An 18,583-nucleotide genomic window follows, 5' to 3' on the forward strand; every position below is an offset into this window, starting at 1 on the left:
GAAACCAACTAATACTGTTTTTAAATCAAATTAGAGCTCATTGTCTAACAAATATAATTTACTGGACTGTAATATTTGTAAGTTTCTGAGGAAATTGTTTTATTCTGCTGGTACTATTGTAAAAATTACAAATTTTAATTTTAATTTAAATTTTGCTCTTTAATTTAGGGAAAAATGGATAAAAAAATATGTATATTTTATAAAAAAATATTATTTGAACATATTTATTTTGAAAAGAGACCTTTACAGTAGAATCATAGAATAACTTTAAATAGAAAAAAAAAGTTATGCAAAAGAAGCCAACAATCAAAAGAATTGTGACCCAAGAAAAAAAAAAGCATAAGAGACCCGATCATCTGATGAAAAAAAACAGATTGATTATTTTGATACTGCATAAATAAAATCAAATGATTTAGACCTGCTTTGCTAAGTCACAGACATTTTTTTTAACGTGGCCCTATTATCCTCTTTGATTCTGTCTTGATTCTGTTTGGGGGTGAACTATAACAAGCTTTCATGCTTGGTGTTTTGAAGAAAAAAAGCATTTTTTTTTATATATAGTTTGAATTAAAGGTAATTTACATGCAATGTGTTTTTCCACTCCATTCATTCCTTCATTCATTCATTCATTCATTCATTCATTCATTCATTCTCTTGTCAGCTTAGTCCCTTTATTAATACGGGTTCGCCACAGCGGAATGAACCACCATCTTATCCAGCAAGTTTTTACGCAGCAGAGGCCCTTCCAGCCGCAACCCATCTATGGGAAAGTTTTTCTACTATTATACTACTATTCTATTGTTATTCAGTGTAAACACATGCTGAATGGACATATTTAACTGTTACTCTTACATCTTTTAAAATGCTGAGCACATGAGTGCCGCATTTTTTTAGACACCATTTCAAATTGAAATATCTTCAACTTTCACCCACAGCGCAGCTCATCGCTGTCAGATTTAAAAGCATAGAACCAATCAGAAAAGCTCACTGGCAGAACAACTTTTGCAAGCTTCTGTTTATAATAGAAATATATGCATGATGACATTTTATTTACTGATATATCAATGCAGATGAGGCACTCATTGTGGCTGTGTCCGGAATATAAGTGTTATTCTTATTTCTAATCGGTTTGTTATTATCGTTATTTCATCACTTTCATAATATCACATCACATGGACCTCACGCTGTACTTTTTTAAACCCATTTCTGAAAGCCCCATCAATCATTTTTTGGATGCAAAGACACATTGGGTATGAATGACCACTTATAATACCTTTCTCCTAAGTCTGGCACAAATGGCTCACTCAGTTTTAAGTTTAATGAAGACTAGTCTTCAAAAAAATAAAATATGTTGTAATTTAATTCCTGCCTTTTTTGTTGAACCTGAAAACTGAGGCAGAGACAGATGAGAGTATTACTCCATGATCAAAATATAAGTTTTTTTTTTTTTTTTTTTCAATTAAATAATGCTTGTTTTGGGTTGCAGACATTTGAACACAATGCATATACTCTCAAAACAAAACATTACGCTTTGTAAAATACATATAAATACTGCAATGAATGATAATCCTATTAAACATAATCTGATGATTTGTGTTATTCAGAACAGATACATATTGTCTAAGAAACTAGCATGCATACTTTATTCTTCTTTAATTTAAACAGCCACTTTCATGTATTTTGGGGGAAGTTGATGAGTTTACATTTTGTCAATCCAGAAGCTCTAATCTCCCCACTCCAGGGCAGACTAACCTGGCATCACCTACTGTATCTGATATAGATCAGCTAATATGATCATCACTAATACTAATGTGTGTACTTACTTACACATATTTCAGAATCAGAATATCAAATATTTCCTAATACAATCAGTTTGAGCTCAAAATATTGTTCAAAAGAATTGTGCGGGACCTTTGCACACTTGGATCAGTGCCACCTAGATTATATAGAAAGACATATAATGATGGTAAAAGTAATGTTATTGTTGTTTAGTCCCTACACAATACAAGCTATTAGAATTTCCAAAGGTGGGACTTGAGCTGCTTTGTGACATCTAGTAGTAATCCAAACGAACTGCTTATTGTAGCCTTTGAAAATTATTTTATAGAATAATGATCTTCCTTCAGAGGGGACTTTAAGAATTTATTTATTTATTTTTTTTTTTATAACCAAACATGAAAAAAACAATAAACAAAAATAAACATTTTAAAGAGTGAAAGAGCATAACAGAAATCATTTAACACCAAACCTAAAGTTATTCAAATTAAAAGATTACAGTAAAGATAAGTTCACAACCTGCTCGTCAGCTTCATGACATGTAATTTGACAACTTACATATGAAGCTTACAGAACATCCAAAACAATTCTGTATGCACTGCTCATATGATTTTACATTTACCAACTGTTTTGTTATTGAATCCCCTGCTGTTGTGGTATCATCAAATCGTATGATTTGTTGTGTCACATCTTGTGATTTTGCACCAGAGTTTGTTTGTATCATCATTTCAGATGTCCCAGTCCTCTTGTTTGATGCACATGGCAAGTGTGAACACACCCTAATTGTTCTTTCTTTCTTTCTTTCTTTCTTTCTTTCTTTCTTTCTTTCTTTCTTTCTTTCTTTCTTTCTTTCTTTCTTTTTCAGTGTTCGAAATTCTTTCATCTTTTTTCTCCTTAGTACACTGTATAAAAGTACACTGTAAAAAATAATCTGTTAATAAACAGTTTCTGTATTTTGTAATTCACAAGTGTTTTCCATTTATTTACAGTTGTCAACTGCAGTACGGGACCTTGATCTCTGTTCTGTCGATTTTTGATGTTTAAAATTCAACCACTATTTAACAAAGTGACTTTTATTGACTTTGTTTGTGACAAAGTGACTTTGTTTGAAATATTGTAATGTATAGGAAATAATGTGTAGTAAAATAAGTCTGTAAAACAGCAGAAAATGTACTGGCAGTCTATTCAAGGTTTCTGTATTGTAATAGACAACACCAACCCAAATAATATATCATTTTATACTGTTAAAAAGGTTAATAAAAAGGACTTTTTACAATTTCTTAAAGGTTAAAAGTTGTTGGAAAAAAGATCAAGATCCCATAATGCAATTCAAAAGCATAAATAAATGGAGGAAAATAAAAAATAAATAAAAGCATGAATCACAAAATTCTAAAAAAAAAAACTGATAAAACAAACGTACAGATTTTTTTAATAGTGTAGGTTCACATCTTAATTAAAGGTATACCATTTCTAGACATCTTTACAACCTAAAGAGCTTGCCTGAGGTATACACCTTATTCTACGCAGACGAGTGGGCGCAGTCATTTGAATCTTTTTGGCTCAAGACTTCCGGTCTCATTGACTTCAACTCATTCTTAAATGTAAAAACTGCTCATTACGCTGCTTGATGTTGCAAACTGATATTTTCTTATTATGATATTCTACTTGGTCTGTATAGTCATGCAAACATTTGTTTGTAGAGCAAGTAGTTTGACCGTTTTCTGCCATTTATTATTCCTAGTCATTTCTTCTATAGTCGACTTAATTTGAAGTTCTAAAACTTTCGCGAAAACAGAAGCACTTGCGCATTTTAGAAGAAGGTCAATATCTGCGTACGTGCATCTTTGCGAGATGCTGTCTCTGCAGGAGGTGCTGAATTGTTTGATATGGATGCTAGAACTACGAGAAACTGTTTACTTCATCCTGACCCATTCCACATTCCAGAAATTTACATTTTGTGTATTTTTCTGCTGTTCAGGAAGCTGCTATGAATATTCAGACATTTAATTTGCTTTAAATGAGGCCCATGTTTCATTTTAACTTTTGATTTTTACTACAGGGGCCAAGTCAAAAACTTGAAGGGAAACTAAGTCACTACTACCACACTACTAAATATTTTTGTGTTGCACCACTGAACTTAGTTTAAATGTAATACTACGTTCCAACTTAATATTTACATCAGCACCCTACATGTATAACGGTAGAAAAGAGCCGACAGCGAGATTAGTTTACATAGAGGAGCTCGCAATAATAATGAAGAATGATCTTCCTCTACTCACAGCTGTCATATCCTCCCAAGTTTAATTTTTAAGGGAGTGTTTTGTGTTAAATGTGTCCACCAATTAAAAGGAGAATTTCTTCATGACTGGGTTCTCTCCATGCTCTTTTCTTTTTTATATGTGCTGTAGAATATACAAAAATTTCAAGTTTAATGTTTTGATGACTTCAGATGTTTGCATGCATTCACGGCGATGCAGGTGTGTGGGTAGTCTGCAAGCGGCAACCTCCCGCTCTCCCTCCAATATGGAAGTAACTGAAACTGCAATTCATCGAAAATCCGCTAGTCCTGGCTCCATATAGAGCAAATTTCAATTGAGCCCACTGTTAGAATGGCCAACTTTACAGAAGAAAAAAAGGTGTTTACAGCCTGGTACAAAGAACCATTTTGGTTTATAAAGCTAATATATAATATTCCCTTTCATGACAACTGTGAGGGGGGTGATTTTTTTTATAACTCATCAGTTTCCTTTATATTAGGTTATATTAAGTTTGCATAAATAAGGACGTAGCCACTTGATTGACAGCTAGGTCGCGCTGTTGCCGTCACGTCACCTTAGCTGACTCCGGCAGATTAGCCACTGATTTCAGCATGTTCATCCTATTTTTGTCTTGTTTTATGTGGCTTTACACAGTCAGTTGCCTTCTGGGATTATTTCCTACAATTATCAGATGATATGGGATGCTGTGTGTGCACTAAGTTGTGTTCACAAACCATTCACGTTGCTACCGTTTCCCATGTGAGTAAAGTTATGTACTTGTAAACCATCTCCATTAATGCATTTGTTTTATTTAAGATCATTTATCATTTATAATGTTCTTTAGAGCTGTAATGCACTCCAGAATCTGACAGATTGATTAGATGTGAACTGTAGAACAGTCATCTGAAGTGTTATCATACAGTGTTATGCTAGATGTCATCAATAGTCTTGCATTTATTATCACAGACTATATCTGAAGTGTTTGGAAGTAATTCGCATTTTCCTCCTGTAGGAAAACATCATTAGAGCAATACTTAGTGGCTCAATGTATTACAGCAGTGTTTTTAAAAGACTAAACATTTTATTGATATAGTGTACAGCCAAACACATGTGGTCAGAACACAAACGAGTCACAGGTGATAAAGTATTAAGCGTTTTCCCAAAGTAAAGTGTGTCTGAGCCAGGTCCAAGCAAAATAGCAGCAGTGTCTGTAGCTCTGCTCACTCTCCGCCTCTTTGCCCTTGTTTGGTATCTTGCCGTGAGTGCGATGACGTGCGAACAAAATGGCGATGGTTGGCCGCGCCTTCTTGTGGCTACTTTTGTGCTCTTTAGAAACCTATGGGTGACGTCACGGATACTACGTCTATATTTTTTACAGTCTATGGTTGTCTGTTATAATGACTGAATGTAATTTAATGTGCTATAAAAATGTGACTTATAATTTCATTTTCATAGGAAAGTTATATATAGATGCATCAGTTGCAGAATTATAAAGCAGTTAAGCAATTTAAATACTTTTTATTGGGTATTGCGTCATTTAGTGTGACTACACATGACTTTACGGAGAGCTTATGACCTACTAACTGTGGTTTGCCCTAAGATCATGTGATGCAACCAAGGTGAGAACAAATTTAGGTTGCTTTCACACCTGCCTTATTTAGTTCAGTTGAATCTTACTAGAGTTTGTTTTCCCTCTTGGTGCGGTTTGTTTGGGCAGGTGTGAATGCAGCAATCGTACTTGTGTGCGCACCAAAAGCGGACCAAAAAAGCATACCAAGACCTGCTTGAAGAGGTGGTCTCGGTACGGTTTCAAACGAACCCTGGAGCGGTTCGTTTGTGGTGAGAAAATGTCCAAACTAAAACAGACCCAACTGCAAAAATTACTGCGCATTTTGGACTAATCCAGCATTATGGGATATGGAGAAAAATATTTGTTGACAGCGCTTTACCAACAGAGAGAGAGAGAGAGAGAGAGGCAAAAACATTACCTGATGAATTGTTGATAATATTTCCGCAAGATGACCCTGTCACAGTTTAGCTAAATGGAAACTAGTTGAAGTTACGTGAGATGCACTAAAACATTGTTTTCCACCCGTGGCCGCGCTTAATTCTCAAAATGTAAAGTTTTTCTAAAGCAGGAATACATTCAGTCAGCACAGTTATCCCTCCATAGTAAAAAGCTACTTTTTGTGTCTGGTGGTTTGTTTTGGCATTTTCCTGCACGTGAATTCTGACCTATTCTATGTTCAACAACATCTGGCCAATGAGTGATGTGGATTTTGTCACATGACTGCATTTTGGTTCTATTCAACTGGTTCGGACCAAAGCAATCAGTGTGGTGTGAAAACGACCCAAAAATGCCAGAAAATGCAGCAATGTATCATGTATTGCCCTTGGTCCGGACCAAATGCAGCGAACAACAGATGTGAAAGCACCCTAAGTTACAAACTAGCTAGTAGTTACTAGGCCCCTAGTTGGTGCAACCCTACCTAGGTTCTGTGAATTTTACAGGACAAGATATTTAGCATTGAGCTCAGCTTCTGTTAAGAAAATTTATGTTGCATTCTGTTTGTAATGAAACAGTTCTAAATGTTAAGATTTTAAAGGAGGACAAGAAACTTGTTTATGGAAAATGTAAATGAATGAAATGATTGAAGAATGAAAAATTTTTCAGTGCATTACACTGTGTTTTAAGGCCATTCGATTTGCATTGGTCACATGGGCAGCCCACTAAACGCAACACTAAATATAAACTGCATATAGAGCGTACAAAAGAGAGGATGAGGAGCTATAAGAAGTTGAATTTCATGGCTGAGGGGGATTTACATCATGTTTTCCCAAGTTAAACTAGCAATATCTAAAACCTGTGTTATTATTATTATTATTATTATTATTATTATTATCATCATCTTTGCAGCTTTTGTGATGGTAGTCAGAGGACTAAATTTTCTCTAATCACAGGTACATGGAGGTGCCTTCTTTTAACTTAGTGGTGCACTGCCTCAACTCAACTCCCAATCAAAACCATCCTCTTTAAATACATTCCAAAGTACAACAATCATGAGTTTGATTCCATGTTTAAACAACTATTGAAATTGTGTATTACAATTTAAAGAGTTCTATTCAATACATCATGGTGGCTCAATGGTTAGCACTGTCATCTCACAGCAAGAAGGTCACTTGTTCAAATCCCGGCTGGGCCAGTTGGCATTACTGTGTGGAGTTTGCATGTTCTCCTTGTGTTAGCTTGGGTTTCCTCTGGCTGCTCTGGTTTCCACCACAATCCAAAGACATGCGCTATAAATGAATTGAAGAAACTATATTAGTTCTAGTGTATAAGTGTGAATGGGTGTATGGATGTTTTCCAATACTGGTTTGCAGATGGAAGGGCATCTTCTGTGTAAAGCATATGCTGAATAAGTTGACGGTTCATTCCGCTGTGGCGACCCCTGATAAATCAAGCAATTAAGAACAAGGAAAATGAATGAATGAGAGTTCTATTCATAAAGACTTGAATGGATGAATGTAGATGTAAAGAAGCAGTGATATGGTACTGTATAGGTACGTTGGTCCAGATCGACTTTATGAAAATATAACTTACTGAAGGCATACTCAACGAAACACATTTCTGAAAAGACATATTAAAAGGGTACAACTTAAGAACAATGTATTTAGGAAAACGCCACCCAATTCACCTAATTCACCTGCCGAACTCTCCGACCTTAGTTACTGCTGCTCATCCAGTCAAGCTTTGCAGAACATTACTAGAAATAGCAGGATAGCACCCAGAAACTTCTAGCATCTCTTTAGCACATTATATACTTTTACACATTAAATACACTATACTGGCCATGCAGTGGCGCAGTAAGTAGTGCTGTTGCCTCACAGCTAGAAGGACGCCGGTTCCAGCCTCGGCTGGGTCAGTTGGCGTTTCTGTGTGGAGTTTGCATGTTCTCCCTGGTTTCATCCGGGTGCTCCTGTTTCCCCCACAGTCCAAAGACATGTGGTACAGGTGAATCGGGTGTGCCAAATTTTCCATAGTGTATGAGTGTGTATGGATGTTTCCCAGAGATGGGTTGCGGCTGGAAGGCCATCCGCTGCATAAAACATATGCTGGATGAGTTGGCAGTTCATTCCGCTGTGGCGACCCCAGATTAATAAAGGGACTGAGCTGAAAAGAAATTGAATGAATGAATATACACTATAACTTTTGTGCTTTTTGTGATGTTTGTAATGTTTCCAGAATAGCAATATACTATTTATCTTGAACTAATATTATACTGTAGATGTTGATTTGGCTATGGTAAGTAACATAAAACTAATGAAAAAATAATTGAATATATTCTTTATGTCATCCCACCACAGACTAAACCAGGGATGGGCAAACTTGATCCTCGAGGGCCAGTGTCCCTGCAGAGTTTTGTTCCAACACTAGTCAAACACACCTGAACAAACTAATCAGTGTCTTCAAGATCACTTGAACTCTATAGGGAGGTCTGTTTGAATAGGGTTGGAGCTAAACTATGCAGGACACTGGCCCTCCAGAATCAAGTTTGCCCACACCTGGACTAAACCATGTGTTTGACTAATGATGATACAAATTTGTTCAACTATGCACTTCCATATGCTTTTACAATAAAAAAAACAAGGTTTTGACTTATTTTGTGGCAGGCAGGAACAGTAGATGTTTTTCTTTATGGTCCAAAACAAAATATTAGGCCTTAAAAAGTCTTAAATTCACATAAATATTGTGTTGTAGGTCTTAAATCATTTTAAACTGGTCTTAATTTTAAAAGACTCTCATTCAATCACCTACTACCCATCTAAATATTTTTATTTATAAATATTATTTATAATATTATATACAAAGAGATACAATTTACAGCACCTGTTGGACATTTTTACAGCAAATTCTCATAATTAAATTCCCTAATCAGTAAAAGAAAAGTAAAACAGCAATATATTCCTTATCATGAGCTTTCATTTACACAAAACTATTTACAGAAGTAGAGTAAGTTTACATAAAATTTATAAATAGGCATGAAACATAAGGTAATTTTATAACAGAAAAGCATTAGGTTAAGAAAAGGATATGCTCAACTAATTTAAACAAAAAGCAAATAAATATATGATTTTTCTTCAAAATAAATATACTTTTAGCAATGCTAAACTTGTCATAAAAAAAAAATCATGTTGAAACAATAGTGTACATATAACTATACCAACTAGACACATTAAGATATTTGATTAAGAAATACAATTTTTTTTTTTTTTTTTTCCAATTGCTTTTTTCCAACCGGGCTATCACAAAAAATCCTTAGGGTTTAACCCTGTATAAGCCTAAAATTTCATTCATAATGGTCTTATAAGGATCTTGTAAAGTCTTAAATTTGGCTCGATGAAACCTGCAGAAACCCTGGAAGGTTTTTTGTTTACAATTCTGTCATAGAAAAATGGATTAAGTTGTCAAGTACATTTTGGGTTTTCTGTGATCTCTAAATTGTATTGTCCTGTATTAATATACAGTTGTGAAAGAGGTCAATATTGAGGTTAATTTAAAAGCGTTTAAAGTTGTTTTAATATTGGACACATTGTTTGGCATCTTTTTTTAAACAATTGACTGAAATATTATCAAATGTGTTTAAAAATAATGCTTTGAAATGCCCATTCAATCATTCCTCTTCAATAATAAGTTCTTTCAGTATTCTTTTATAAACACATTATACAAGGAGCTGTTCATTTGGACTGTTAAGTTCTGGTTTCCTGCTTCCTGCGGGTCTCCACTGCATGAGAGAAATGCCTGTGATGTAATTTAGCAGCGCTAAGACGTCTTGAAGGTCTGTCGTGCAGCAGAAATGGAGGTTGCTGGGGATTCAGTGCTAAGGCCTGGCTTTCTGAAATGGAGAGAGACGGGTAGCACATACAGAGCCATAGCCACTAGCGCACAGAGGAGTTGCTAGGTAACAGGTAGCATACAGTTATGTAATGCGCCATGCTCCCAGTTTACATGCTTTGTATATGGAGTTCCTCCGGAGAGCTGGATCTCAGGCATGGGAAGATTCCCTTATTACAGCTACCAAGACCCGACAGATCATGTGTTCTCAGAGCTCCACATGCACTCTCACTTATGAGAAAAGATGACTGAGGAAGCTTTGGAAGCTACTTTTAACTGAAGAATTAAAAAATTTCAATTGCAAATTTTTATCTCTCAACCTTTGGAACATTGTGTATTTAGGTGTATTCAAGTGATTAGACTACAAGTTTCCCAGACTTTCAATATATCTTTTGTTTTTTGTTTGTTTGGTTTAGAGATAAATTGCAATACAAACCTACAATTTTAGGAAAGTTACAATGTTTACAGTTGAAACCCAGTATTTGTCATCAAATCAGAATCAGAATTGTGAGAAAAAGAGTTTAAATATAACAATACAGTTGTTGTTGTTTTTTTTTTTTTTGTAAATTGTATTGTGACAAACTCAGAGTTGCAAGATAAAAAAGTCAGATTTCTGAACTTTCTGTCATATTTCAGGCATTTTGATAAACTCAGTATTGTGACAAACTCAGATACAATGCAACAATACAGACTCAGTGTTCTGAGAAAAAAGTTAGTGTTTTACAGAACTGTGTAGTAAAAGTAAAAATTAGTTTATCGATCGGCTGTCACTCTGTGTGGGCAGAGTAATACAGAAGGGTGAGGAGCCTGTACGAGTTCTGATATTGCAGAATATTGCATGGCTATCAGCCATTGGTATTCGAGAACCAGACAGAAACTATTGTATACATATTAGCTTAAAGAGGATAATAAATTTTACTTTAAATTTTGAAAATGGTGTTTAAAAAATTAAAAAACTGCTTTTATTCTAGCCAGAAAAAAAAAAATCAAATAAGACTTTCTCCAGAAGAAAAAATATCAAAAATACTGTCAAAATTTCCTCGTTCTGTCTTTGAACCTAGAGTATAGTTTCTGAGTTCTAATTATTATAAAGTATAAGCAAACTGATATCAGTATAGTAAGACATCATGATAGCTTGCTGTGTAGCTTTCTTTGTACATTTTCACAAGTCATGTCAGAGCAATCATTAATATTCAACACCAATTCAAATATGGTCAATTATGAACCTTCACATCATTTGAGAAATATTTAAAAAAGAAAAAAAAATCAAAGGGAGGCTAATAATTCTGACTTCAACTATATATATATATATATATATATATATATATATATATATATATATATATATATATATATATATATATATATATATATATGTATATAAATAGGTATATTCCTCCTGATGCTCCGGTTTCCCCCACAGTCCAAATACATGCGGTACAGGTGAATTGGGTAGGCTAAATTGTCTGTAGTGTAGGTTTTTGTGTGTGTGTATGTGTGGATGTTTCCCAGAGATGGGTTGCGGCTGGAAGGGGATCCGCTGCGTAAAAAAAATGTGCTGGATAAGTTGGTGGTTTATTCCGCTGTGGCGACCCCGGATTAATAAAGGGACTAAGCCGACAAGAAAATGAATGAATGAATGAATTTATATCAATTGGGGTGATTTTATAAGGGTGTGAATCATGTATAAAAATAATAAAACAATTGCCACCAAGAATATTTACTATAGAGCAAAAAAAAAAAAAGTTAAATAAACAGTGTTTCATGCTTTTCATGCTTTTTACTCCATTTCTGGAGTAAAAATGTATTCAACTACAGAAATGGAATAATAAAATGTCAAATAAAACTGTACAGTCTGCATTATATTGATAATTCAGTACATTTATTCTTCATAAAAGTTACAAATGCTGTTCATTATTCTTACATTAATAATGTACATTGCATTATTGTTATTTCCATTCAGAGTCAAAGAAAATAAAATCATTTTAAAAAGTCACTTCCTATTTAACTGGTGCAAAATAACAACAGTTAAAACGGAGTTTGCTGCAGTAAGAGAAGCTGCATCAGTCTTTTGCTTATTTAATAAATGACTTACGCCTCAGAAGACGATGCCGACATGCAATGAATGTGTGGTGGCATTTGAAGGCATGAGACGTGGAGCACAGACGCTCTTGACAGTTTCTGGAGGTAATTGATAATATACTAACACTAATACTGAAATGGTTAAGGCGTTTTAGAATGACCAAAACAACATTTCAGATGTTTCACAATGTTCTCAGCCTGCTGGTTTGTACATTCTCACACATTTCTACCATCACATGATCTATTATAGCAAAGACCTTTTTTAATGTGCATACTGGAATTTGTTCGGTAAAAGTGTTTCCATCGTACTTCATGCGCATATTTTCTTATAGAATAAAAAGTTTATCCTAGTTATTTATGTACATATGTTTTGTTATGCGCATTTTCAAAACTTATGCGCACTATGGTGTTTTCATCAACCATTTTTTTATGTGCATATCCAAACTGCGTATAAAATGGCTAAATGAAAACATACTGAAGCTATTGACATTCATATATAAAAACTATATATATAATGGAATTAGTAGATGTTTTTGCTTTAGAATATCTTGTTTTACGTTAGATAGATGTAAGACACTCGAACAGGTTTGGAATAAGTGTGGAGGTGGGTGAGCAAATGATTGTAGGATTTTCATTTTTGATTGAACTTTCCCTTTAAGTCTAATTCTGAGAGAAATAATTTTGTTTTATTTTCTTTTAGTTGAAAGCTTACATTATATATTTCTGATTTATGACTATAATTCAGAATAAAGTCATAATTGTGAGAGTTGCATTTACTTTTTTATTTAGTGTTGGAAACAACGTTCAATTCAAACTGCAATGGACATTTTTTGTTTGATTGTTTATTTTATGACTGTTCATTAAAGAATGCTGGTTCATATTACATCCACCAGTCTAGCAATGTGGTGCAGTATTGTTGATAACGTGCATTTCCGTCTGTCTGTATTGCAGTATTATTTCACAGTCAGCTTCAACCATGAGAATCAGAAGGCCCTGGAGCTTCGCACAGAAGATGTTAAGGACTGCGATGAATGGGTGGCAGCAATATCACATGCCAGGTAAATGAACTCATCTTCAGAATTATAAATTTGTTATGTTTGTCCTTGGTGTGGCATGTTTTGGTTGCAAATATACTAGGTGCTATTCAGATTTTATTAAATGCACATTTACAACACATTTCTGTAAAATCATTCCTTATTCCTAGAATTTCTCCTCCTTTATTTGAGTTGTGCTTAAAGATATGTTGAGTCAGAACAAGCAGATTGTCATAATGGCATGAATCTGTGCTTTATTTTATATGCTCCATATACAGTTCAAATGTGAGTGGGGGGAAATGAATACTGAGGATTTTCTTTTTCCTTTTTTTTTTTTTTTTTTTTTTTGCGTAGTGGACAGATTCCATGTCTCATTATCTATAATTAGCCTGAAGCTTGTTTAAGCAGTCTTGGATGTTGCAGAGGTTCTGTTGGGAATATTGTTTATTTTTAGTAATGAACTTTGCATTTGAATTCTCTGTTGGGAACTAGCAAACAAAGCACAACATGTTTTGTCTTAAATAACAAAGAGCTGTAATCAAGTCAAGGATGTGTTTTCTTATGTTTTTTTGTTTGCTCATGTTCATCTGAGAGTAAAGGCAAAATGGTTGACCCTATTAAGAGAAAATATTTTTTTACATACAATTTATAGTATATCTGTTTAAAAGAAATGTGTAGATGTGTGTAAGCGATATCTATGGTTAAAGAATATTTGTGCAATGCATTTTTGTGTTAACAGGTTGGAAAAGATCAGAAAGTGACTTGTAGTTTCATAGATTACTGCTTGCATCAATAGTTTAAGAGGTTTTATGTCTTCAGCTTTTGAGATAATAGCCTTGTTGCATGAACTGACATAATGATGGTCAAATGAGTATTATTTATCACTTCTTTTAAAACAGTTAAAAATTTCTATTAATGGCACAAAAATACAATGTGCAATTTTTGCATGATATTATCTAAAACGACGAGTAGTGTTATACATTCTGCATATATATATATATATATATATATATATATATATATATATATATATATATATATATATATATATATATATATATATATATATATACTTATATATTTACCATTACAGTGAAATAAAATAGTGTGAATTAAATCATACGATTAATGTATACCTGTGATAAATTCTCATAAACTTCACCATTTTGTCATTTATTATTATGGAGCTTAATTTTCTTTGAACCTACAGTATAGTTTCTGAGTTCTGATAATAGCATAGTATGAGCAAACTGACATTGGTATAATAATACATTAATAAGTCATTAATAAGACATCCAATCATGGATAGCTTGCTGTATAGTTTATTTTGTACATTTTCACAAGTCACGTCAGAGCAGAGCTTATTAAACTTCACAGCCAATCCAAATATGGTCAATTATGATTCTATGGGGCATTGTACGGAATAATAAATGAGCATGTAAAACTATTACTGGAAATTTTATGTTTATTTACCTATGCCATAAACCTACTATGTAGGTATCAGAGAACAATTGAACTTATTGAACCAATACAGTTTATGGGACCTTTAACCAAAATATTTGTATTTAATTTATACAATTAAGACTCCTCTGTTGCTTCACAGCAAGAATGCTGGTTTGAGTCCCAGTTGGGCCAGGAATCCATATTCGAGTTCTTCCCATGTGGATTTCCTCTGGGCACTCCAGTTCCCCAGTCAAAAGTCATGCAGTATAGATGCAGTAAAGTGAATGCATGAGGGTGTGTATGGGTGTTTTTCCAGCACTGGGTTGCTGCTGGAAGGGCATTCACAGCATAAAACATATACATGTAACATCTGGATGGGAGACCACATGGGAAAACTAGATTGCTGTTGGAAGTGGTGGTCACTCTGTGGTCTGTGTGGGTCCTATTACTACTATTAAGACACTATATGAAGTGTTCAGGTGCAAAAGCCACTTTCGCCAAAAGTTTGATAACATTGAGTGAATGCTTAAGGCACATAGTACATGTTTAACAAATATTTTTGCTTCTAATCATCTGAATCCCAGCACTCAGAAATAACAGTTTGTTTCCAAAAGCCTCTTAATGACAGCAAAGGCCGCTATGTCCCTCCCTAGAACTAATCAGAAAGCACAAATCGAATCATATGTTTTTAATGTACTGGCGCTGTATAATATAAGCCAGCTTTTTTTAAGGAGAGTGTTTTATTCTGATTTAGATTTAGATTTTGAAAGATGGAGTTTAATGAATTGGATGATCCTGTTCGATTCACTAAATGACAAATGAAAACATCCCTTACCTCAAAACTCTGTCTATATTAATGGACAATGCACAGATATTGATGTTTCACAATGTTTTTTCACTGCATTATTTAAATAAAAAAGGCAAGGCAAGGCAAGGCAAGGCAAGGCAAGTTTATTTATATAGCACATTTCATACACAGTGGCAATTCAAAGTGCTTTACATAAACAAGAATAAAAGAAACAAGTAAAACATTTTTTTTTTAAATAATAAAACTGATAAAAAAATAAAAACAAGTAAAATGTGATATAAAAGAATGAAGAAGAAGAGAAAAACATAATAGCGCAATCTGTCGGACGCAGCACAGTGCTCATACAGTAAAGGCACAGGTAAACAGATGTGTTTTCAGTCTTGATTTGAATGTGCCTAATGTTGGAGCACATCTGATCATTTCTGGAAGCTGATTCCAGCAGCAGGGGGCATAGTGGCTGAAGGCAGATTCACCTTGCTTTGACTGAACTCTTGGAACTTCTAGTTTATATGATCCTAATGATCTGAGTGATCTGTTGGGTTTGTATTCAGTGAACATATCTGTAATGTATTGAGGTCCTAGGCCATTTAGTGATTTATAGACCAGTAATAATACTTTAAAATCTATTCTGAATGTAACTGGGAGCCAGTGTAGAGACCTGAGGACAGGTGTGATGTGCTCTGATTTTCTGGTTCTGGTCAGAATTCTGGCTGCAGCGTTCTGGATGACCTGCAACTGTCTGACTGTCTTTTTAGGAAGGCCAGTGAGGAGGCCGTTACAGTAATCCACCCTGCTGCTGATAAAAGCATGAACAGGTTTCTCTAAATCATCACTGGAAACAAAGCATCTGATTCTTGCTATGTTTTTAAGATGGAAGTATGCTGATTTACTGACTGCTTTGAGATGACTATTGAAACTCAGATCTGACTCCAGAGTCACACCAAGATTCTTGACCTTATTCTTTGTTGTTTGACCCTTAGTGCTAAGGTATGCATTTACCTTGTGAACCTCATCTCTGTTCCCAAACGCAATCATTTCTGTTTTGTCTTTGTTTAACTGAAGAAAGTTTTGGCACATCCAACTGTTAATTTCATCAATGCATTGGCAGAGGGTGTCAATGGGGCTGTAGTCATTAGGCAGTAAGGCTAGGTAGATCTGAGTGTCATCAGCATAGCTGTGGTAGGAGATTTGGTTCTTTCTCATTATTTGGCTCAGAGAGAGCATGTAAAGGTTAAACAGGAGAGGTGCCAGAATCGAACCTTGTGGGACTCCACATGTCATGGGTGTCCACCTCGACCTGTGGTCACCTATACTGACATGGTAACCTCTACCTTCAAGGTAAGATCTAAACCATTTGAGGACCGTGCCAGACAGCCCAACCCAGTTTTCCAGCCTATCCAGAAGTATGCTTTGATCGACAGTGTCAAATGCAGCACTGAGATCGAGCAATACCAGCACTGTTAGCTTGCCTGAATCTGTATTTAGGCGTATATCATTGATTATCTTTATAAGAGCACTCTCTGTACTGTGATGTGCTCTAAACCCAGATTGAAAATTGTCTAAACACCCCTTTAAGTTTCAGAACTTGTTGACCTGGTTAAGAACAACTTTTTCAATGACTTTGCCAATGAAAGGGAGATTTGAGATTGGCCTGTAATTGCTCAATAGGGTGTTATCCAGGTTGCTCTTCTTCAAGAGGGGTTTAACAACTGCAGTTTTAAGTGAGTTTGGAAAAATCCCTGAAATAAGTGAAGCATTTACCACTTTTAGAAGATCCATTTCTAAACAGGTAAACACCGTTTTGAAGAATGATGTGGGGAGTATGTCAAGACTGCAGGTTGATGTTTTCATAGCTTGCACAGTCTCTTCTAAGATTTATTTAAAAAGCTTAGTTTACAATGTTTACATTTTTCTACTTGTATTAAATCTAAATCCCAAATATCAGAAATGACAACAGATTGTTAAGATTTATTAATGTTAATGTTTTTAATGTTATCGGTTAATGCACTTACTTGACATATTTCATTCATTCATTTTCCTTCTGCTTAGTCCACGGTTTGTCAGGGGTTAACACAGCGGAATGAACAGCCACTTACTTGACAAATGTATATTTTTTTAAATTTCAGGAGCTTTGTGTAATGTGATTTATGTCTGGTAAAATAATTTCTAATTGCAACTTTAGTGATTTTTCAACTAATTACATTGTCTTGTCCAAACAGGTGAATTTAGAGGTTTTTGCAAAAAAAAATTAAAAAGAAAAAAAAGCAGAAGTGGATTTAGCTGATTTTGATGCAAAAGAAAATCTACTTCCTTGAAACCCAAAGAATTGTCAAAAGTGATATTTAAAAAAAGCTATTTTATTTAGTAGCTAATAACCTTTTCATTATCTATAAAATGAAAGTTTTGAACCTAATTATAGGAGCCTGATAGAAAACGCTCATTTACAAAAAAGAGGTCTGATGGATTGAAAGGTTTTTGCATCTCAACTCTTCATATACAGTACAACTGAGTTGTTTATTGCCCCTTTGATTTGCAGTATAATATTACAAAAGATTTATATTTTATGTAGGCTTTTGTATTTTTTAAATAAGTGCTTGTCTTACCTTTCTAATAACCAAACCTAGTAAAGGTAGTTTGTGTTTTCAACATAACTAAACAGTAACTGTTTGAAACATTGATGATAATTTCTTAAACATCAAATGAGCATATTAGATGACTCATGGGTTATCAAATGAACATTTAGGTTTGCCATAAATATACTGTGTTAAAGAAAAAAAGGCAAACATTGAAGAGCACAACGACCTTAAATGTATGGATGGTAGCTCGTAGTCTATATGTTTAGTTTTGTGATTTGGATAACAAAATAATAAAAAAAGTAATTAATAATTTTAAACCCAGACACACAGGAGTTTTGCAGCTCTAGTAATACCCACTCTTTCATAATCAGAAGCTGTGGTTTATTTTTCTTCAGAAGCGATTGTGCGATTGCCGTGAGGGCGGCTGGTGCTCCGTACTGGTCTCAGTCTGTACTGGAGGACTATTTTGGCTGTTTATCTCTGGATGCCCTGCAGCAGTGCTAAATCTGTGTGCATAAACATGAAGGCGTCTGGATTTGCTTGCTGTTTTGAGATAAGCGCTGCTCCAACAATTCTGTTTAATTGTTGAATTTGAGCATTCACAGTTTGCTCTGATAACGTGTGTGCTTATGGGGTTACGTGTTAACACTCTGCCTTTGCTAATGAGCTTTATTTCTAGTATAACGTGATGTTCTTCATTGTGTGGAGTGTGC

The 18,583-nt window shown here is 34.5% G+C and overlaps 1 protein-coding gene across 4 annotated transcripts in view; it reads left to right on the forward strand.

Moving 5' to 3' along the window:
* The window catches only part of rasgrf1 (Ras protein specific guanine nucleotide releasing factor 1), an 81,832-nt gene that overhangs the window by 11,534 nt on the left and 51,715 nt on the right, over positions 1 to 18,583 (forward strand). For all 4 annotated transcript variants that reach the window (XM_073930339.1, XM_073930340.1, XM_009293629.5 and 1 more), the window contains exon 2: positions 12,961 to 13,067. In XM_073930339.1, the coding sequence (XP_073786440.1) occupies positions 12,961 to 13,067 (107 nt within the window). The remainder of the gene's footprint in view (positions 1 to 12,960; positions 13,068 to 18,583) is intronic.

Source organism: Danio rerio, chromosome 18, assembly GCF_049306965.1.
Source record: "Danio rerio strain Tuebingen ecotype United States chromosome 18, GRCz12tu, whole genome shotgun sequence".
Taxonomy (NCBI): domain Eukaryota; kingdom Metazoa; phylum Chordata; class Actinopteri; order Cypriniformes; family Danionidae; genus Danio; species Danio rerio.